A 22,929-nucleotide genomic window follows, 5' to 3' on the forward strand; every position below is an offset into this window, starting at 1 on the left:
AGGGTAGTTGGGTGGTGGTGGTCAGGGCAAGTCTTGAGGAGGAACATCTGATACCAGGATATTAATACCAGCCTCTGTGCAGGAAACACTCACCTCAGAGATGGGCAAATGGAAGCAGATAAGAGAAGTAATGTACTTTTAGAGATGCTCAGGGCTAGCCTCAGAAAGGAGGGAAGAAGTCTACAGTGGAAAGAGTACCAAGTTCAAATCATAACTTGAAATGTGTGACCTTGGGCTACCCTCTTCACCCTCCTGGACCTCATTCTTCATTTGTAAAAAGAAGGGTAGTTGAACTAGATGGCCTCTTGAGATGACACCTAAATCTATAAATCCTAAGGTAACATTCTATCTGGACCTGAGAGGACAGAGATTGGGTAGAGAAAATGGAAGAAAATAGCTATTAGGGTAGGGATGGGTCAATGTATTCTAGTTTGGAATGTCTTTAAAAAAGTACATACCTTGCAAACCACAAAAATATCTAATGCTTCTCTCAATGAAAGGATGAATTTCCAAATAGCAAGGTGACTTGTCCTTCCCCTGGACTGCAGTCCTGCCTTTGCTTTATCTCCATCACCTGTCCTTGAGAGAAACTTTACAGTTTTGTTAACAGTCCTGCACTGGTGAAAGTTCGGTGGACTGGATCCATGACTTTTTGAGTCTAAGACATTTTCCAGAAGAGGCAGAGCTTAGGAGCACATGGTGTTCTTTGATTTCACTGCTTGGTGAATTATGATGATCATGCCATAATATCTCCCACAGCTTAGCATAGTTGTTTCTTGGGTCTCCTCTGCTTTTCTGTTTTTCTTCCATCAGTCCCTTCCAGAAATGCAAAACAAAAAAATCCTCAGTCCCAAAACTTGGTGATTTTTAAAAAATTTTCCTCTTGGTATCACAGACATAGCCAAATATATCAGTTTTAGATCAAAAGGAAATAGTCTGAGAGCTTGTCAATTTTCCTCATAAAGAAAAAAATTAAGATTAAAAACAATGCATAATAATGAAGAAAGTCCCAGGAAATCTTGCTTCTCTTCTGAAGGCCATAAGTACAGTAGGTGGCAAGGCAGGTAGCTTGACAGAAACCTAATGGAAACGGGCTAGCCAGGTGAAGATGTGCTCCAGGGCAGCCTATGCAGGGCTCTGAGCAAAGCCAGCCGGCAGACAGCAGCATGTACATATGCACTGCAGCCTTGTGCTGATTGTAACCAGGTTGAAATGGTTTTTCCCAAACAGAACCTTACACCTGTGGCGCTTGTGGGATCCAGTTCCAGTTTTATAACAATCTCCTGGAGCACATGCAGTCCCATGCAGGTAAGCCCTGGGTGGGTAGGTGGCCAAGAGCCCAACCTTCTCTCATCTGGAAAGGAGAGCTGAGGCCAAGGACCCAGGGTGTGTGTTGCCCCCAAAGGCAGCCAGCATTTACCTGTGAGATAGCCTGCATTGTGGGGGGGAGGGGAGGCCCTCTACCAGCCCAGAAGAGATTGTTTTCACAACTAGAGTAGCAGACAGAATACAAGTCTAGGAATTAGGAGATAAAATTTCTCATTGTAGTTTTAGTTCTTTTCTATTCACTTGCTCTACGGACTGGGCAAGTCACTTGACCCTTCTAGACCTCTATTAGATGGGGATAATAACACTGTCCTACCTTAACTCCACAGGGCAACCATCAAAATATATAAGAAAGCATTTTCTGAACTCTAAAAAGCTATTCATGTTGGCCGAATTGTCATTAGAACTTGTCTAACAGAGAGTTGAATTCTGGCCTCAAAGCCCCAATTCTGGACATAGATCCTACCTCTAATACTCAGATCTGGGCAATGACCATATTGCGAAATCAGTGAATGCCAGAATCCCAAAATTAGCATCCACCTAGTTTAATCCATTAAACTATTTCCTACAATGTAATTTGATAGTCTTGTAGACTTTGCTGAAAAATATCAAAGGAGGGAGAAGCCACCCCCTGACTAGGTTACTCATTTTACTTCTGGATGACTAGTCTGACTGATAGGCTTACTTATTCCTTCTCCTAAGGTTGCTTCTAATCATCCATCCTGGTTCTGTCCCCTAAATCAAATCTTCTTGATGATGGCTCTTCAGATAATTGAAGACCACTCCCAGTTTCCCCTGCATCTTTTCTTCTACAAGCTAAACATTCCTGGTTCTGTCTGCTGTGGGAGACTTAGAATCAGGGGTCTTTACCCCTTGCCCTCTTCTATTGTCTGGTTTATCAGTGTCCTCCTAAGCTGTGGCATTCAGACCTGAACACAATATATACCAAATGAGGTTTGACCCAGGGCAGAGGGACCATTGCCTCCTCATTCCTCGAAATCTTTGGCTTGCCCCTTTTTCTACCCTTTCTACCCTTTCTACCCTTCCTGGCTCAGGTCCCCGCTTTCAGCTGACAGTTGAAAACTTGCCATTTCTCCTCCTATTTCTATCCCCTTACCCCCATGTTCCTGGTCATGGATTATGATGTTACTCCTCTCATGGGTAACTTTCAGTAGGCACCTTTTGGTTACTGAAAACCCTTCTTTCACATCCATAGGCATATACCTTTAAGGCAGCGGGATGTGTGTCTTTTTTGAGTAACGGCTCTTGCCTTGTATCTCTTATCTCACCCCAGAGGTGGCTGCTTGTGAAGTTAATCAGTCCTACTAATAATTACATTACATTTGGATTGGTAATGGTGGCCCTGGGCAAGTGGCCCGAACAGTTTCCTGCCACAGGTTGCAGAGATTGCAGTAATTCCACCCTCTCATTCCCTCCTGGGAGGGTTAGGGACCAGGCTCCATTCTGGTGAGAGTGCCAGCTTCTCACCCCCCAGGGGACTTAATTGTGTGTCTAATTAAGTTCACTCTGCTGAGAAAAGGTGCAAAGGCAAGAGTGGGACTTGTCGGGAGCATATTCAATTAGAACTCTCCAGCTTATTCATCCTAAGAATAGTAACTACCATCATTTCATTAGCAGGATGGCCCCTGTGAGATAGATGCCTACCTCCTCCAGCTGTATTGTTGTGGGGGAGGGTGTAGTTCTCTAAACCTCCTAGCTGGTCATCTTCCCTAGTTGGGCAGATTAAGTTCTTCTCTCTTCAGAAGGGGCAGATATCATAGCTTTGGATAGGGCATTTTTTTTAACATTTCATGCTGACTGTTGCTACTTTTCCCCTCTTTCTCTGTAATGACCCTGACCATTCATCTACTTCTCAATTCAGAGACTGGACACAGGAGCAACCTTCTTGCCCCCCTTGCCCTCTACCCTCCAAGTTATCTTGGAGATCATCATTATGTTGCTGAATGTAGGACACAGACTAGGAGAAACTGAAGCTGCTGTTTTGATTGAGTTCAGGAGTTCTGAACTGCAACAGACCAAACCCTATCAAGTATTCACACTTAGTCAACCCCACTATATTGGGCTACTAAGAGGGGGAGGCCATTAGACTACCTAAGAAAGGACAAACCAAACAGTTCAGAGCTTCCATACTGATCAGTGATGGGCTTTTGAGTGGCTACTGTAGTTAACTGCCTGAGTGAGATAGGGAAGACCCAGTCTTCAAGAAAAGAAGGATGAAAAAGAAGAGAGGAAGGAAGGAAAGAGAAAAGGAAAGGAACGAAAGAAAGAAGAGAAAGCTAGAGGGAAGAAAGAGAAAGGAAAGAAAAATAATGATCATCATGCCTCTTGAGTTTGGACTGAGCAATCATAGTGAACACAATATAGAATATTCTAATAGAAAAGTAAGGTCTATTATACTAGCCCTTTGAGGAAGTAGAAATTATTCGCAAGTCAGAGACATTGACCTATAGCTGTTTCCTTGTCAGACTACTGGGGAAGGTTGTCTTCTGCCCCTCTCCCTCCCCCCTCCAAGTTCAGCCTGTTGCCTCTAATTTTTTTTTTCCTGTGGGGAAGGGAGCTACTTGCCCAGGGTCATATAAGCTACTAAGTATCAAGTGTCTGAGACCAGATTTGAACTCTGTTCCTCAGGACCCCAGAGCCAGTGTTCTGTCCACTGCACCACCTGGTTGCCCATACCCTCTGGTCTTTGACTGTATACAGTAGGGTTAGAAATTCTCTGTCATCCATTTCTGTCCAGATGAGTGAGAAATGAATACTTACTGTTTTCCCCTCCATTCATCCATTTGGCTTAGGAGGGAAAGCAGACCTTTATGGACAGACTCAATCCAAGTCTCTGCAGTGGGCTGTGTTTCCCTTCCTGTGGTTTATCTCCCCTTTTTTCATTATGAAAAATGGACAGAGAAGAATCCAGGAATGGCCCTTCCAATGGGCTTGGTGGTTCTGAGGGTTGGAAGGGCCCTCAGGTGGGTTGCTTGGAAGCTCGATCTTGGGGATATTCATTCCCTATCTCTAGTTGTAGGGGTGAGGGCTAGTGAGTAACCTTTAGAGGTGAATGTCTAGAGTTTGGAGAGTCTTTGAAGGGAGGGAAAAAAAATGACTCCTCATAACCTTTCTGCCCATTCTTCCTCCTTTCTACTCTGACATTCTCCTTTTCTTCAACTCATCTTTTTTTTCTTCTTCTACTCACTGTTCTTAACCCTTCTCAGCTTCTCTTCTTTTCATGGTATATGTATTCTTCCTTTTCCCCTGCCTCATGGAATCACCATTTGTCAGTATTAATACTTTAGAGACCATCTGGTTCAACCTTGTCATTTTACAGATAAAGAAATTAAGGCCCAGAGTTGGAAAATATTTTATCTTATGTGTTTATGAGGCATTATAGCATTGTAAATAGAGTATTGGCTTCAGAATCAAAATAAGACCAGAGTTCAGATGTAACCCCTGTTGCATACTAGCTGTATGATGATCCTGGCTAAGTCTCTTAGCATCTCAGAACCTCCAGGCACTTCTCTAAGCCCATGACGAACACAATATTCAATTGCTCATCTGCACTGAGAGAGGGAGATTTTTCACTGGAAATTTCCATTCTGATAAAATCACAGGTTACAGGTTGCTGTTATCTTTTTTATACTACATGTGATGATGCTAGGCGAGGATAAAGGTGAGGGTACATTTGTGTGGGAGAGATGGGGGTCACCCAGTTACTTCCTGGTCCCAGAAAATGGATCTTTTTCCTGTTAAATATCCATTGGCTAGGAAGGATTTTTGAGGTAGGTTGATCTTGATTGTTATTTTTCAGTTGTATTAAACTCTTCAGGATTCCATTTGGGCATTTCTTGGGAAAGATACTACTAGAGTGGTTTACCATTTTCTTCTCTAACTCATTTTTATAGATGAGGAAACTGAGGCAAATAGGGTTAAGTGACTTGCCCAGTAAGTAACTGAGATCAATTGAAATTCAAGTCTTGATTCCAGGTCTAAAATTCTGGCCTCTCTGCCACTTAATAATGGTGGCCTAATGCTCAATAGTCTTGGTTATCAGCATTTGATGTTTCAGCCCTGGAGACTTACCCTTTGCAAAGTACTGGGGCAGGAGGAGCTAAAGCTCATCAAGAGATCAAGAGTTAGGAGAATACTAGCATTAATTTTATCTATGGAATTTAATTATGTGTACCAAGAATCAGGATATTGAAAACCATAAATGCCTTGCACATAGGCCAAGAGCAAGAGAGAGACTTCCAAAGGTTTCATTCTAAAGGAATAAGTTGGGAATCTTTAAGGAAGACAGCTTGAAAAGGCTCATATAACATAGGGTGGATATGAGAGCATAGCCCTTTATAGGGAAGACTCCTGGACTGGGTGGTGGGAGTTCCAGATCTTCTAGTACTAGTTGTATGAACAGGTCTTTGCCCTGGGCCTTGGTTTTCCCATTTGTAAAATGGACTGGATGCTCTTTTGAAGATCCTTTACAAGATCCTTGAAGTTTAGAAATTTTAGGATTCTAGACAAAATAATCATATAGATGGTAATGATTAGAGGTAACTTCCTTGTGTCTCTCAGGAGCACACTACCTTTTTAGTTATCCAGGTTTATGACCTCAAATTCATCCCCAACTCTTACTATCCTTCTCTCCCTCCCCCATCTAATGTCATTAGTCAAATGTATTTTTCCTTCACATCTCTTGCCGTATTCCCCTCTCTCCACTGTCCTTTCAGTCATCATCTTTACAAACTTTTCATTTTTGTAACCTCAAACTTTTAACTTCTCCGTACTTCTACCTCTCCATCTAGTTAGTCATAAGGTCATTTTACAGATGAAGAAATTAAGGTCCAGAGTTGGGAAATGGTTTATCTAATGTATCTATGAGGTAGCATAGTATTGTAAATAGAGTATCTAATCCTTCTTTTACAGTATCTTATGTCTATATTCCCTTCTCTTCCATAGATTAAACTATCTCTCTCTCTCTCTCTCTCTCTCTCTCTCTCTCTCTCTCTCTCTCCCCCTCTCCCTCCCTCCCTCCCTTCTCTCCCCCCCCCAGCTGTTGTCTGCATTGCTAGTACAATATCTTACTAAAGCATACTTCTGTTGTTTTCACTCCTTTGCCCAAAAATCTTTAGTAGTCCTTTGTTGCTTTGAGAATAAAACACTGTCTCATCAACTTGGGGATTTTTCCCCCTTGCCCTTTTTTTAAAATAATAATTTATTTTCTTCTAATTATGTGCAAAAACAATTTTTAACAATGATTTTTTTGGTTTTGAGTTCCAAATTCTATCCCTTCTCTCCTTGCTGAAACAGGAAAGTTTCTGATAAAAGTTATACATGTGCTATCATGTAAAATAATTCCATTTTAGTAGTTCTGTGCTAGAAGACAAGAAGGAAAGAGAGATAGTTTGCTGTGGGCTGTATTCAGACAACATCAGTTTTTTTATCACTGTAGGTGGATAGCATTTTGCAACTTAAGTCCTTTGAAATTGTCTTGGATCATTTTCTTGCTTAGAAGAGCTAAATCATTCAATTCTTTATCCTACAGTATTGCTTTCCTGTGTACATGTTCTTGTTCAATTCACTTCACTTTGCATCAGTATGTGTTTCCAGATTTTTCTAAAGTCATCCTGCTTATCATTTCTTAAAGTACAGTAGTATTCCATTACATTCTTATACCTTGACTTGTTTAACTAATACCTATTGATGACTCTCCCTTTCATTTCCAGTTCTTTTCTACCATAAACATCAGCTTGAGATTTTAAATTCTTCACAATTTAACTCCAGTCAAGCTTTTTGACTCATTTTCTATTATTTCCCATTCACTTAATCTACTTTCCAGTCAAACCCCTCTTGTTTCCTGACCTTGGTATTGCCTCATTGCACAGAATTCCCATCCCTTAAATGCACGCCCTCACCTCTGTCTCTTAGGATTCCTAATTTCCTTCAGGGTTCAGATCAGATGCCACTCCCCTGGCTTTAGACTGCTTTTCCATCTCATTTTTTTTTATGTATCTGTGTACGCATCGGGCTCCCCCAGGGTGCGTGCTATATGCTATTTAGAGAAGGGAGGAGTGTTTTTCATTTTTGCTTTTGTGTCCCAAGCACAAGTCAAGTGCCTCACACAAACTAGGGACTTTGTCCTGGGGAATAAGTAAAGTTAAAAAGAAGAAACAACTTTGACAAAATTGACTTTCTGAAAAATATCCTTTGATATTGATGTGTGTGCAAATATCTATTGAGTCAGAGAATCAGTCAACAGCTATTTCCAGAGTTCCTACTCTGTACAGCAGGACGTTGGGCTAGATACTGGAGGGTGAGGGTGGGGGTGGCTCCAAAGATGAGTGCAATCTTGTCTCTGCTTAGGATCTGGTAGGAAAAAAGATAGAGCCCTAAAAAAGGCCACTAGGAACAGAAAATATCTTGTGCTCAGGGTCAAATGAGGCATAGAGCTGGACAGAAAGTGTTATAGAAACTCTGGGGCAAGAGAAACCCTGGGCTGGTCAGAGAAGACTCCCTGGATGAGATGAGTCCTGAACCACAAATGTGTAGGAAGAGATGAGAAATGAAAGACCAGATATAAGTAGAAGCCCAGAATAGAGGTTGCATGTTGGGATCAGTGAGAGAGAAACCTGGAAAGTTTACTTAGGACCAGGTTGTGCCTTTGAATAGTCCTGATATGAGGATTTAGTTGCCCAGTTCTGTCACCCTGTGAGTAACCTGGGCAAAATCATTCTACCCCCTGAGTCTCAGTCTTCTAATTTGTTAAATAAGGGGTTGCAACTAGATGACCTGTAAAATACCTACAGATCATCCTAAATCTTTGAATCCAAAGTATCTTCACTCTAGGAATAAATGATAGATGACTTGGTGGAATAGTGGACAGAGCTGAATTTGGAGTCTGGATGGTAACTGTATGTTCCCCAGTAGACTCTGAGGTTTTTGAAAGCATGGACTGTTTTCTTGCCTTTCTTTGTGACACTAGCCTGGTTCATAGTGGCTTCTTAAATGCTTATTGATTTGTATGAATGTGGCACATCTCTTAGCCTATCTCAACCTTAGTATCCTAATCAGTTAATTGGGAATAATAAATACACCAAAGTCACAGGGTTGTTGTAAAAAAATCAAATGAGATAATATATGTAAAGTATTTTCTTTGCCTTAAAGCACCATAACTATTAGCTATTATTATTATTATTTTAAATGATTATTTGTAGTTATGAGATTTCATAGTGAATCCTCCTGTTTGAGTTCCTCCCCAGAAATCCTCAGAACTCCAGGTTCCTGACAGAAGAGTTGTTGGCCCTCCAGCCCTTCCTTTAGTGACTTTTGGAGGCTAAACCATAATTAGGGAAGATTATAGGTGCATCCTCATCCCTAAATAGCAATACAATAGAGAGAAGCAATTAAAATGCAAATTGGTGCCTGAGTTTCTAAGCTAGAACAGTAAGATACAAAGAGGGGGGAATTTATTCTGTAATTATACAGTACAATATACAGCTCTGACTTCCTTTAGACTGCTTTGTTCAGGTCTGGTGCTACTGTATAATGCCTTCCCACCAATCCAGTGCACAGGAATAAAAGGGACAGCTCGACTGAACTGGGATTAAAGGCTTGGCACCATTGAGTGAATTTGAGGAGCCCTGATCTGTGCAGTTCACAACCTGACTGATAAGGAGGATCAAACCCAAATACACAAATCTCATTAACTTGGTATTGAATCCCAGAGGGTAATTCCCTCTAATAAACTCCCTTCTCAGTGTCCTCTCCAGAAACCTTCTGCTCTCACCCTGCCTACCATGGACAGTGGCAGGTGTGTTCATGGAAATGGCTCTTAGAGTGTCCAAGAGGGAAGGGAGTAACAGAAGGGATCCTGAGGACACTGAGTCCTAGGGAATTTTTTTTTAGGTTTTGTTTTTTTCTGTTTGCAAGGCAATGGGGTTAAGTGACTTGCCCAAGATCACACAGCTAGGTAGTTATTAAGTGTCTGAATCTGGATTTGAACTCAGGTCCTCCTGGCTCCACAGCTAGTACACTATCCACTGTGTCACCTAGCTGCTCTGAAGCCACACAGGTGGTAAGGTCAGAGATAAAGTTGAATCCAAGTCTTCTGTCTCCAGAGCCAGGGAATTTTCTATTGTACTATGGGAAAAGATCTCAAAAGAAAGAATATTGAATGTCAACTGGAAAGACTGAAGTTAGACTGATAAGAGTTGGTGGGGATCTTAGAATACAAAGTGTCATAACTGCAAGGGACCTTAAATACTTAAAATGTCAATGCTTGAAGGGTCTTTAGAACATGAAATGTTAGTGCGGAAGGGGCCTTGAAAATGGAATAGTAGAAATAGAATTTTCCTTGGAACAGAGTGTTAAACCTTGGAAGGCACTTTAGAACTCTCTCAGATCAAGGAAAGACCTTAGAACACAGAATGTTAGAGCAAGGAAAGACCTTAGAACACAAGCTTCAAGTTAGAAGAGAACCTTAGAACACAAGATGTCATAGCTGTCAGAGGCCTTAGAACTCAATGTCAAAACTAGAAAAGATCTTAGAATACAAGACTAGAAAGAGACTTTAGAACATGGAATTTCAGAGCTTGAGATCATAGAACACAGGATGTCAGAACTGAAAGGGGCCTTAGAACTCAGAATGTCAGAGCATGAAGGGATCTCTGATGACAGAGCTAGAAGAGACCTTAGAACACAGGCTTTTGGAGCTGTAAGGGCCCTTGTAACAACACAATATCAGAGCTAGGATGGGCTTTATCAGAACATCAGAGCCAGAAGTGACCTTAGAATATGGCATGTCTGAGGTAGAGGAGACCATAGAACACAGGCTATCAGAGCTGTAAGAACCCTTGTAACACAATGTCATACCAGGCAGGGGCTTTAGAACTCAGAATATCAGAGTTAGAAGAGACCTTAGAACACAGGATGTCTGAACAGGGAGGGATCTTAGGATATAGAATGCCAGAGGTAGGGAGCCTAAGCAGACAGAATGGCAGAACTAGAAGGGACCTCACAGGCCAGTTAGTTCAGCCCCTTCATTCTACAGAGCATTACATTGAGGTCCAGAGAAAGGAAATAACTTGCTCAGAGTCACATAGCAAGTTAGCTGGAGAACTAGAACTAGACAGATCAGGAAGGCATTTAGAAAAAGTGCCAAGGAGGGGCCAGTGGTTCGCTTTATAGAATGTTTCTCCTTGCCAGTGGATTCTGACCATCACTTTAATTGGGGGAAAACCACAGTCCCCTCATCCCCCTTCAAACTTGTGGTTTAAGTCATGAAGACCATCTTCATTCATGAGGTTCTTAGAAGACTGCCTTGATAGTCTTGACTGTATCTAGGAGCCTGGACCCTGGCAGGAGATATAGTTTGAAAGCTTCTTCCTGAGATGAAGCTCAGTCATCACCTCCTTTTGTATCTTACAGCTGACAATGAGAACAACATCGCTTTCAACCAGCCCCGGTCGCCTCCAGCTGTTGTGGAAGAGAAGTGGAAACCACAACCCCAGAGGAATAGCACCAACAACAGTACGTTTGGAGGGTGGTCTCCCTGCACTTGACTTCTTCTGTCTGCCCAGCCTCTTTGTGGGCTCTCCAGGTCCCTGTCATCTGTCATCACCCTGTACAGCTCCCTAGGGCTCTGATGAGTTCTTGCAGCTGTTCACCTTTAGGCCATTTGCTTCTCATAGCAGAGAGGTGAAAGCCTATCCATTTTATAGATGAAGGAAACAAAGCCTATTGAAGTCAATTGGCCTGGCCCTGGCCTCAGGAAGATTTGAGTTCAGATTTAGCTTCCAACCTATACTAGCTGGATGACTCTGGGCAAATTATTTACCTGCTGTCACCTCAGTTTCCTCATCTTTAAAATGGGGATCATGAAATCATCTACTCTCGAAGCTCTTATGAGAGAATTAAATGAGGTAATATTTGTAAAAACCCATAGCCTGTTGCCTGCCCATAGAAGGTACTATATAAATGTTTGCTATTATTGGAGTTGTTGTTTTTGACTAATGTAGGAAAAAGAAAACCAGTTTGAACTTTTTCCTAAATGATAAGCCATCCTAAGCATCTTTGCTAGGAGTAATCACTCTGCTTTGTGTCCCCTCCTGCCCCTCCTACATCTTTAGCTTCAGTGAGTGGCTCAGCACCCAACAGCGCCATCCCTGAGAAGGAGCGACAGAACATTGCAGAGCGGTTGTTGCGTGTGATGTGTGCAGACTTGGGCACCTTGAGTGTGGTGAGCGGGAAAGAGTTCCTCAAGCTGGCGCAGACCCTGGTGGACAGCGGCGCTCGCTACGGCGCCTTCTCAGTCACTGAAATCCTTGGCAACTTCAACACACTGGCCTTGAAACACTTGCCTCGGATGTACAACCAGGTAAAGGTGAAGGTCACTTGTGCTTTGGGCAGCAATGCCTGCCTAGGCATCGGTGTGACCTGCCACTCGCAGAGCATTGGTCCCGACTCCTGCTACATCCTGACGGCCTATCAGGCTGAGGGCAACCACATCAAGAGCTATGTCCTGGGCATCAAGGGCGTGGACATCCGGGACAGCGGCGACTTCATTCACCACTGGGTCCAGAACGTGCTATCTGAGTTTGTGATGTCCGAGATCAGGACGGTCTACGTGACGGACTGCAGGGTGAATTCGTCTGCCTTCTCCAAGGCCGGCATGTGCCTTCGCTGCTCTGCCTGTGCCTTGAACTCGGTGGTCCAGAGTGTGTTGAACAAGCGCACGCTTCAGGCCCGCAACATGCATGAAGTCATCGAGCTGCTGAATGTTTGTGAAGACCTGGCGGGCTCTACTGGCCTCTCCAAGGAGACCTTCGGCTCCCTGGAGGAGACCTCTCCCCCGCCCTGCTGGAACTCAGTGACAGACTCCCTGCTGCTGGTGCATGAGCGCTATGAGCAGATCTGTGAGTTCTACAGCCGTGCCAAGAAGATGAACCTCATCCAGAACCTGAACAAGCACCTCCTAAGCAACCTGGCTGCCATTCTGGCTCCGGTGAAGCAGGCTGTGATCGAGCTGAGCCACGAAAGCCGACCCACCCTGCAGCTGGTGCTGCCCACTTACGTCAAGCTGGAGAAGCTCTTCACCTCCAAGGCCAATGATGCCGGGGTGGTCAGCAAGCTCTGCCACCTCTTTCTGGAGGCCCTGAAGGAGAACTTCAAGGTGCATTCAGCCCACAAGGTTGCCATGATCTTGGACCCCCAGCAGAAGCTGCGGCCCGTCCCACCATACCAGCATGAGGAGATCATTGGCAAGGTCTGTGAGCTCATCAATGAGGTGAAGGAATCCTGGACTGAGGAAGTGGACTTTGAGCCTTCTTCCAAGAAGCCACGGGCAACCGGGGAAGCCGCCACAGCTCAGGAAGACGATCGGTTTGGGAAAAACGAAGTTTATGATTATTTGCAGGAACCTCTCTTCCAGTCCACCCCTGACCTCTTTCAGTACTGGTCTTGTGTTACCCAAAAGCATACGAAACTGGCCAAACTGGCCTTTTGGCTCCTTGCGGTGCCTGCCGTGGGGGCCAGGAGTGAGTGTGTAAATATGTGTGAGCAAGCACTTCTCATAAAAAGGAGGCGACTTCTTAGTCCTGAAGACATGAACAAACTCATGTTTTTGAAGTCCAACATGCTTTAAAACTGTCTTTTAGTTTAAAAATAATAATAATAATAATAATAATAATAACTATAAAACACTGTTGCAATCAAAGAAAAGGAATTTAAGTTCTAAACACTGTGGACCTCATTATAAATGCCCCTGGAAACATAAGTGCTTTTTCTATGTGTATATACATTAGTGTGTGTGTGTGGACACACGCATGTGTATGTACCATATGGATAAATATACATAATACACTTGGTGTAGGTGGGTATGTGGTTCCTTGAGTCTATTGATACAAAGAAACTTCATACGCTCATACACATACACACCCCAGTTGTGATGAATACACGTTTGTGTTAACGTGTCACATTCAGTGGGGTATGTGAGGAAAGAGGAGTGTATGTGAGAGAGGGAGTACTTCAGCAGGAAAATACTTCTTGTCTCCATCAGGGGTCTTTTTTTTTTTTTAATAACAGATTTTCCATGTTTTCAGGTGTGCAGACCAGTAGGAGGCTGATGTTGTAAAGTCTTCAGGCAGCTGAGATCTAAAAGTGACTTGAAGTTTCTTTGATTTCCCCTCCCTCCTCCTTCCCTTCTCTCTCCCCTTCAGGGCTGTCTTGCCATGGATATTTGAATCTGCATTAAGTGGACAATATCTGCACTGGACTTTGCTTCTCCAATTAACTTGTATATTTTCAGGGCATTGATTGGCCGCCTTCCTAACATTGGTCACATGTTATAAAGGCAGCTGCATTCAAGAAACACACCTATCTCTCAGATCAGGAAAGGAGACGGTAATGGAAACTAATAGGACTTTTTGCTTTAAATATAAAATGGAGAAAAATTTTTCAGAAAAGTAGCTATTCTAGTAAACTGTCTCCACACCTTAGTTTTTTTACTTTTTTTTTTAACATTTTAGTGGGCTTAACCTTTCTTTTTTTGTTTGTTTTGTTTTTAAAGTTTGATTTAGAATCCTCTAGGAGGCACTGAATGTCTGTAACTTATGTTTATGGTTTTAAAACAATCTTTTCCCTTCCTCTCTCCCCTTTGCCCTTCTTCCTCAAGTCACACTGTAAACTAGCTCATCTCAGTGGTATAACCAACATCTGAACCATCCCTGTATAGTCCAGATCTCCCAAGGATGTATTCCTTCCTGAAGGCATGGGGGTGAGCAGGTCAGGGTGGGGAGCTGGGCATGAAAATGCTGAGCATTCCATGATTTCACAAGCATAGCATCACAGCTGGTGGAAGCATGTGACTTAGGATATCTTCTGAATGTAAGTGAAAAGTATTCACCCTCCTGGTTCATTTTGCCTCATTTGTCTCTGGTACTAGGAATGTCTAACTGAAATACCTATAGTGCATTACACTACTCATCACATCACTGAAATTGTTCTAGCTCAATAGAAAGCCTGTGAATTAATCAGAGTTCATATCCAGTGGCATGTCAGACCTACAGCTTCCCTATCTTGTCTAGCTCTTGACCCTGCTATTCAAAACCCACATAGCAGGGGGTGCAAGTTGGTCAGCCCTGGGGTCCTGATGTTTGACTCAGAATCATATTCCTATAAAGCAATAGGACTGGATTCCTTGGGGGCTTCTGTAAATTCCAAGTCCAATGTCAGGAGATTTCACCTTCAGGAGTGTGTTTAAGTTGAGCCTAACTTGACCACAATTTTTGGGGTCCTTCCTCATTGTGAAATTTTTATTTCCCTTCCCTACACACAGGGACTTGAGGTCTACTGGCACTGACCATCTGGATTGATCCTAGAGATTCCATTTCTCCATTTGATACTCTTTTACTCACTGAAAGAAATGGGCTAGGAAGTTTCAAAACTCTGTTTCTCAAGGCTATGTACTGTATGGTCATTGACCTGCATATTTAAGGTAACCCTGTTGAGGTGTAGCCATTCTCTGGTGATCATTATTATGGGAAAAGAGTTGAACTTCTCAGAAAGTGACTCCCAGGTAGTTTCCTGTATCATTTGCCTTGTTTGCAAGGACAAGTTCTAATATCTTAGATAAGGAATATCTAACCAGTAACATGCATTATGCCATTTTACTATAAGATACCTCCACAATCAAAAGCCTCATGCCTGAGGAGGGAAAATAGAATTCCCAACTCATGTTTTTAATCGGCCTGTAAACTGTTCTTAGATTCCCCCCTCCAAACACTCCTTTGTGCCAGCAGAGGTTAGATTGAAGCAGAGCCAAGATGGCAAAGGTCTCCAAATACCTTCAAATAAATTTGAGTGACAGAACCCACAAAAAGGATGGACTGAAGGAATTTTCCATCCCAAGACAACTCAGGAAAGTCTGTTGCACCAGGGTAAGAAAAGAGCGGCTTTGGGGGTGACTGAACCAGTGGCAGTAGTGACAGTTTTCAGACCTCTCAACCTGCAGAAGCCAATTTAGATGGTCCACAAGGAAGATCTGTTATGCCTGGGTGCAAGTGGAGCCCAGACCATGCCAGCGCAAACCCAGGAGCAGGCTTGGGGAGCCAAAGAATCATCAACAGTTAGCTGCTTTCCAATATCTCATCCCACAGTAAGGGAGTCGAACAACTGATCAGAAGGAAATGTTAGTGATCTCTCTCTGCTAGTTCTAAGCTCCATTGCTTTGTCCATACTTGGATCTGGATTACAGCCCTGGGTGGCAGTTCCAGGTTAAGGAGGACCAGTGGCACAACAGACCTTGTGGTGACTAGGAAGCAGGGACACTTCACAGTCCCAGGATAGAAAAGAGTGCTTGTGGTCACTCCCAGAGCAGAGCACAGGCCAGGAGATAGGAAACACCTTTCAGATCATACCCCTTGGCAGAAATGAAAATGTATAGAACCCTAGAAATTTCTCTGAAAACAACTGCCCAAAACTCCTGAAGCTAGAGATAGTACATCTTCCACTCCGGAAGCAGAGGTCTACTTTAACAGAATTAAAAGTCAAGTACTAGGCTGGGAAAATGAGGAAACAAAAAAATTGATTGTAGAAAGTTTCTATGATGACAAAGGCATTTTATCAAAACATACACTCAAAAAAGATGTCAAAATATCCAGTCTCCAAGAAAAATATGAATTGGTCTCAGGCCATGGAAGAACTTCAAAAAGGATTTTTAAAATTAAGTAGAGGGAAGATTGGGAAAAGAAATTGAATTATGCAAGGAAATCATGAACAAGTCAATAGGGACCAAAAAAATTCTGAAGGAAATAATACCATAAAAAAAAACCAGTTCAAATGTAAGTCAAATGATAAAAGAGGTTCACAAAGCCAATGAGAAGAATGCTTTAAGCAGAATTGACCAAATGGAAAATGAGGTATAAAAGCTTACTAAAGAAAGTAATTCCTTAAAAATTAAAATTAAACCAATGTAAAATATCTTTGAGAAATCAAGAAACAATGAAAACAGAGCCAACAGAATGTGAACTATCTCATTGGAAAATCAAATGACCTGAAAATAGATCCAGGAGAGAGAATTTAAGAATCACTGGACGACTTGAAAGCCATGATTGAGTAAAGAGCCTAGACATCATCTTTCAAGAATTATCAAGGAAACACTGCCCTTATGTTCTAGAACCAGAGAGTGAAATAGAAATGGAAAGAATTCACCTATCACATCCTGAAAGATATGCCCAAATGAAAATTCCTAGGCATAGTATAGTCAAATTCCAGAATTCCCAGGTCAAGGACAAAATATTGTCAAAAAAAAATTCAAGAAACCTAGTGAGTTCCTGAGTCCTGGATAATTAATCTTTGTTAGGAGAAGGAGAGATCACTTTGATTTAAAGACTCTATCACTAGACTAATTTTCCATCCAGGGTATTTAAAGGGAAATGTTCTCTAGTTGATTGGTGGTGGTATCAGCATTTGAGTTGATTGTATCATTTTGTTAACAGGAGATGATGTGGGAGGGCAGAGGAGAGATTGCTATATTTTTCTCTCCCCGACTAGGCCATCTGTTGCTCTTGTGTATTTCTTATCTGCTGCATCCAGGGAAGTGAACTTTGTATATGGTTCTTTAACAATTGTTTGGTTCTTACCACTCTGAAGCTTAGAAACTATACTACAGTGAAAATGTTTATTTTTAAATTTAAAGTAAACAACCAGTCTTACCTCGTTTTTGTCTCATCCCCTACTTTTCCCCACCACTGGGTTAGAGAAGAATGCTCTCCTTTCATTCTCATGATTTTTAAATGAATTCCACTTGATTTTTTCTTCCTTGGTTGCTGCTGCTTATGAATTGTCTTAGTCTCCAAAGGTCTGTGAAAGGGGAATAATTCATTGGTAGGGTTTGGTGGGGGTTTCTTTCTTACTTCCTCTCCTTTCCCAGAAATTCTAACTGGAGAGACCTTAACAGAGTCTTTTGGCTAGAGTTCTCATACAAGCCAAATACCATTACAACAAATTGCATGGCACAGCAGAAAATAGCCATGGCCTGACTAATCCCCATTCCTAGCCCCCCCCCCCCCCCATCCTTATCTTAGTCTCAGCAATATTTAGTTGTTCCAGATTTTAACAGCCAAATAATTTGGACAAGTCTTTCAGCAGTCACTAGTATGGCTTATGATCTTAGAGGCTCTACATAGAATTTGGTGATCTTGGGGATTAATGAGATGCCATTTGTTATTGATAGGGCCTGAAGGACAGATTATAGGGTAGAATTGTTCACAGGTTCTCCACAGAAATGGTGCCTGTGGTTGAAAGGACAGTTGTTATAGAACCACTAATAATCTCCAGGAAAAAAATATTCTGTGCCTGTTTTATTTTGTAGAGAAGTGGAACTCCCAGGTGGGGGATGGTTGTCCAGCATTTCTACCCCCATCCTCATCCTCATCCCCCATCCCCTTTTTCTCTAGCTCCAGGCATCTATTTTCCTCTCCATCTAAATCTAGGAATTTGCCACCTGTAAAGCAATACCTGAAGCATTATCACTGTCAGGTCTTTTTTCTCAAGAGACCCTCAGATCCAGTAGGGACCCAGTTTATAAGACACCCAAATGAGATATTGGGTATTTTTTTTTCATTTCTGTGCTCAGATTACTGATAAGGTAAAACAAGCCCAGAGGCTCCTAGGCAGGAGGTCCATGGTGACTACCCACACCAGACCACCTGGTATTTCTGTCAGAGAAGAACCAAAGGATCTTTTTGCCATCCAATCTTTTGCTTCTGTCCTCCGTTTTAGAAATACTCTGTCCATTCACCTCAACCCATGTCAGCTGTGGGTGTTGTCACTCTGGCAGAACAAACCAGTAGTATACCGTGGAGAGGCTCTCTTACTGCTAAAGAGAAGACTCAGAGTCCCTGGCCCTAACCCAGTGTTGACTCCTACTGTGAAAGTTCTAAGATTTGTATTAGGTACCTTTGGGTATGTGGGGGTGGGGGAGGAACACAAAAAAACAATGCACAGCTACAGGGAACACCTTTAGTTCTAAAACTAAACCCTGTGTTCTTGTGAGGTGGAATTATTCTCTTATCCTTTTTTACCTCGGGAGAGTTTTGGTATAAACAACCAAATCAACTACCCCTTTAAGTAACTCAAAGAGCCCTTGTAGATGAATTGGGGGAGATTTAGGGGTTTGTATATGTGTGTGAGGTAGATAATTGCACCAACTGTTCAGTGGCAGATACTAGCAGACAAAATAGAAAGAAGCCATTAGATACCCCATCTCTCAAGACAGGGGATAGCTTCCAGGAGGCAGAGAACTGACCCAGCCATAACTATTCCTAGGCTCCATCTCTAGAACAGTCTCAGGAGGGAGAAGAGTATGATAGCACCTTTGTACATGAGTCTAGGAAAGCAGTCACCTGGAGAAAAGGAAAAATCACTTTGTCTTTGGACCTCATTGCACCTGACAAGGAACAGGATGTGAAAAATCCTTGCAAGGGGTCTGACTTGACTAAAGGCAAGGGAAAGTTGGTGCCAGTGGGAGTATCTAAGAAAGTTGGGAAAATCTGATGAAAGATAATTGCTCAGTGGAACCGTGGACTTGCAGGGGAAATGACTGTAACTCAAACTTATTAACTGCTCCTTCACTTGCTTTGAACCCAACCCAACTAGGGAAAAAACCCTCCCCCATCCTCATATTCCTTCCCTCCCCCCATTTTTTAAAATTTGGCTGTGATTTTAACATTTGCTTTTGTCTCAAATGGCTGCTCTGTTCTCACTTCTGGGAAAATTAGTGAAGAATGAGACTTGGGGTTTGAGAAGAATCTCCTGCCTTTATATGAGTCCAGGAGCTGACTTCTAGATAGTCCCCAACCCCACCCTCCCCCATTACCTGAGAATCAAAAGCAAGGAGTTTTGTTTTTTTCTGCAATGTTGACTTTCATGGTTCTAGAGGAACCCCAGCCAACCCCATGCCACCAACTTTGTCCTGAAAGAAACATAGGTCATTGAGAATGAGGAAGTCTTAAGTTAGCTGGTCCGCCCTCTCTCTGTTCAATCCATCCATCACTGTGGCACTTCTTTTGCTAGACCAGGTATGGTAAACCAATGATTTAGCATTTTTTGTCCTAAAGTCTTCCCCCAATTTTGTTTGGATTTTGGGGTTTGGGAATGGTTGGGATTTCTTTTTTGTTTTTGTTTTTAGTTTTTAGTATTTTGCTTGTTGGTTTTGTTTTTCAGAGCTAATTTTGATAGAACCTTGGGTTCAGCAGGAGGAGCCCTGGTTGGCCTTGAAACACAGGGCTCCCTCTCATACTTGCTAAGGGTGTAAAATTGTGATCTAGGCAGCTGCATGAAGATAGCTATTCTTTTCCCTTGTTCATAATGAAAAGTTCAAGTTATATTAATGCCACATTGGTATTAATTGAATGTGGAAGATTTGATAGGATTGGGTGTTCACACCACTGTTCCAGAATGGGTTTCCTGGCTACTTATTCACCAGGTAACCCAACATATCCATCCAAGGGACACAGGACAGATCATGTCCTAATGGGCAACTTACTTTTTTATAACCAAAGTTCCTTAAATGGGGCATGACCTAGCCTCGTGTTCAACCTCAGGGGTCTCAGATTCCTTCGGTGCTTTCTGAAATCCAAGCTGGTTGGTAATCATCAAGGAGAAAGACCAGCTGAACTGGGGGGAGGGGGGATGGAAGGGCAAGAAGGACAACCAGAAAGAGAGGCAAGGGACCTTTCTCCTGAACTTCCTCCATGGGAGCCAAGGTCATTCCCTAAGAGGGAAAGGTAAGAGAATCAGTGCAAAGAGAAGGCTAGGGGAGCCCACTGGCCCTAGGGGTGGGGAAAGTCAAGGTGCAAACCCACTTGGACATATGTCAGGAAACCCTTTTGTATAACAACCCAAGTAAAACTATTTTTGGAAAAGTCTTATCTTTTGTTGTTGTCACTGTTGGTGTTCCTTCCTCCATGACTTCCATTGGAATTGAATTATGAGTCATTCACATCAAGTCAAAACCAAGACCAGCTGTTCTCCCTCTCTCTCTCCTGCTCCCTTCCCTCAGTCATTGTGGGTATCCATCTTCCTTTCTCTTTTCTGTAGATAACAGACGTTCTAGGCAATACCATAGACATACTTGAGTGTGTCTCTTTCTCTGTGAGTGTAAGAAACTCAAGTCATCTTTAAAAAAAAAAAAAGAAAAAAAGAGAAAATACAAAAATATAAAAAAACAAACGAAAATATCTTTTTTAGGCCAGAGTTTTCTACAGGTATTAATGAATATTTTTCTTAATCCTTATAAGTTTTATGTGTTTAATATTTCTTAATACCGGTAGCATTAATTTATACTTTTGTAGCAACACAATATTTTTATAAACGGCCAGCGCTTGGCTATGTCTTCATGAGGGGAATGCGCAGGGCAACCTGCGGGGGCCCTGTGTACTGCGTACTGTATTTAAAAAAATAAAAATAAAAGGTTACCTAATGTCACACTTGCTGTGTTAATAAACAAAAGAAATTGTTTGAAGTCTCCTGTATTGTTGGTGTGGATCCAGTGACTCTCTAGAGAGCCAAATTGCACGATTGAGTTCCCAGTTCTCATTGTGATATTTAAACGCTTGGGGCCAGCTCAAGGGTTTAGGGTTTTTCTGTTCGTTTGTTGGGTTTTTGTTTTTTTGTTTTTTTTTGTGTTTTGTTTTGTTCTCCTTAAATGTTACGGTTCTGTTTTCCCTTTTTGCAGCCAAAATGTTTAGTGCTGTTTGAAACATAGACTGATGTCAGATGGAGGGGGTGGGGGGAAGATTTTTAGGAAAAAAAAAAAGAAAGAAAAGGAAAAAAAAAGGAAATTGAGCCGTGTCAATGTTGCTGTTTTTACCAGTCTGTTGCTGTCGGAAAGCGGGGCATTTCCAATGAGAAAAGGAGCAGTTCCCATTTTCCGTTCTCTATCTGTAAGCCAAAAGCCCTTGTCCAGAATTCAGTGACCCTGCTTTGAGATGGGTCTCAAGCGTTCCTACAAGTTTCTTTTCTAGTGGCTGATGCCAACATGGAAAGACATACTGTAACTGTTAGAAAGGATCAGTTGCTTAATGATTTTCATGTCAGTGTTGTATTTATGGTTTTGCAATAAAACGACCTTTAGGAAAATGGCTGCATCTGGTGCTGTGGTTTGTTTTTTAAATACCAGTAATGGTGGCAGGTCTGGGACATTGATAAAATGGAGGGAAGCCTGAGGATGAGGGCAGACTGCAAACTCTGGCATATGGAAAAAAAAGATGAAGGATCCCGGAGTGTTGACACTGTAGATGATATAGCTCTTAACTGTGTGTATGACATGGTGTTCCAAGTTCTGACCCCTCTTCACTTACACCATAGGTAGTACATAGCAGAACATGGATTCAAACCTAAGTCCTTTGACACCAAATTCATTGTGCTTTCCCCTTTACCATACCATGCTCCCAACCCATTTTACAGATGAAGAAACTGATGTTCACAGAGCTTAGATATCAGAAAATTCCTCCTTTCTTCCATCCTTCCCTTCTTCCTTTCTTTCCCTTCTTCACTCCTTTCTTCCTCTCCTTCTTTCCCTTCCTTCCCTCCCCCCTTCTTTCCTCTTTCCCTCCCCTGAGTTCCCATTGTCCAGCAGGTTAGATGTTCACTTGTCAAGGGCAAGTTCTAGCTATGAAGGAGAAATTGTGCTAGATGATGTACATGCAAGGGGCTTGACCAGATTAAAATATAATTGGGAAATATTTAACCAAATCAAAATACAATATGTGGTTTTCTAAGATAATATATGGCATTCAGGATCCTTATGATCCTCCAGTGGCTTATTGTTTCTTTTGCTCCCAGGGTTTCTACAGAATTGAGAACCTGACATCATGATGCTAAGAATCCTGGACAGGAGGTAAAGACTTGTGAAGATAAAAGGTGATGATCACCTCTGTAGATTAAAAGTTGCAGATTAAAATTGATCAGGTTTTCTCTTTGTTGTAGAAGTGAGTGCCAGGAGCGTGTCTGTATTTTCTTCTTTTGTCCTTTCCTCCCCGGAAAGGTTTATTATGGTGAAAACAGTCTAAACTGTTCTTCATAGTATTGGACAAAATAATTACTATCTATTGGACAATTTAGTTTTCAAAGTACTTAGGACCTCAGAGGCCTCTAGTTCAATCTCCCTATTTATGAAGATGAAGAAAATGGGGCCAACCAACAAAGGAAAGTGACTTGCCTAAGGTCATACCTGGTAAGTAAGAGCAACCAGGTGGCATGGTGGATAGAGTCAAGGGCTTAGAGTTAAGAATATCCTAGTTCAAATCCAGCCTCAGATACAAGCTGGGTAACCCTGGGCAAGTCACTTAACATTGTTTGCCTCCGTTTCTTCATCTGTAAATGGACTGGAGAAGGAAATGGCAAACTATCTTTACCAAGAAAACCTCAAATGGGATCATGAGGAATCAGACACTACTGAGCAGCAACTGTTACCAGTAACCAGAATTTGAATGTGGATCCTGTGACTCCCACTTGAAGACTCCTCCTTGTTTAGCCCTGTGGGATGCTAATATAATTAGCATAATTTTTTTATCTTTTTGGTTTATTTTATATTAT

The 22,929-nt window shown here is 42.2% G+C and overlaps 1 protein-coding gene across 9 annotated transcripts in view; it reads left to right on the forward strand.

Moving 5' to 3' along the window:
• The window catches only part of ZNF618 (zinc finger protein 618), a 215,236-nt gene extending 196,034 nt beyond the window's left edge, over positions 1-19,202 (forward strand). For 7 of the 9 annotated variants that reach the window (XM_074211152.1, XM_074211153.1, XM_074211154.1 and 4 more), the window contains 3 exons: positions 1,231-1,308; positions 10,759-10,860; positions 11,460-19,202. In XM_074211152.1, the coding sequence (XP_074067253.1) occupies positions 1,231-1,308; positions 10,759-10,860; positions 11,460-12,973 (1,694 nt within the window). In that variant the 3' untranslated portion in view covers positions 12,974-19,202. The remainder of the gene's footprint in view (positions 1-1,230; positions 1,309-10,758; positions 10,861-11,459) is intronic. The other 2 variants (XM_074211158.1, XM_074211159.1) reach the window with 1 other exon arrangement.
• Positions 19,203-22,929: the final 3,727 nt, after the last annotated feature.

Source organism: Macrotis lagotis, chromosome 1, assembly GCF_037893015.1.
Source record: "Macrotis lagotis isolate mMagLag1 chromosome 1, bilby.v1.9.chrom.fasta, whole genome shotgun sequence".
In the NCBI taxonomy this organism is placed as follows: domain Eukaryota; kingdom Metazoa; phylum Chordata; class Mammalia; order Peramelemorphia; family Peramelidae; genus Macrotis; species Macrotis lagotis.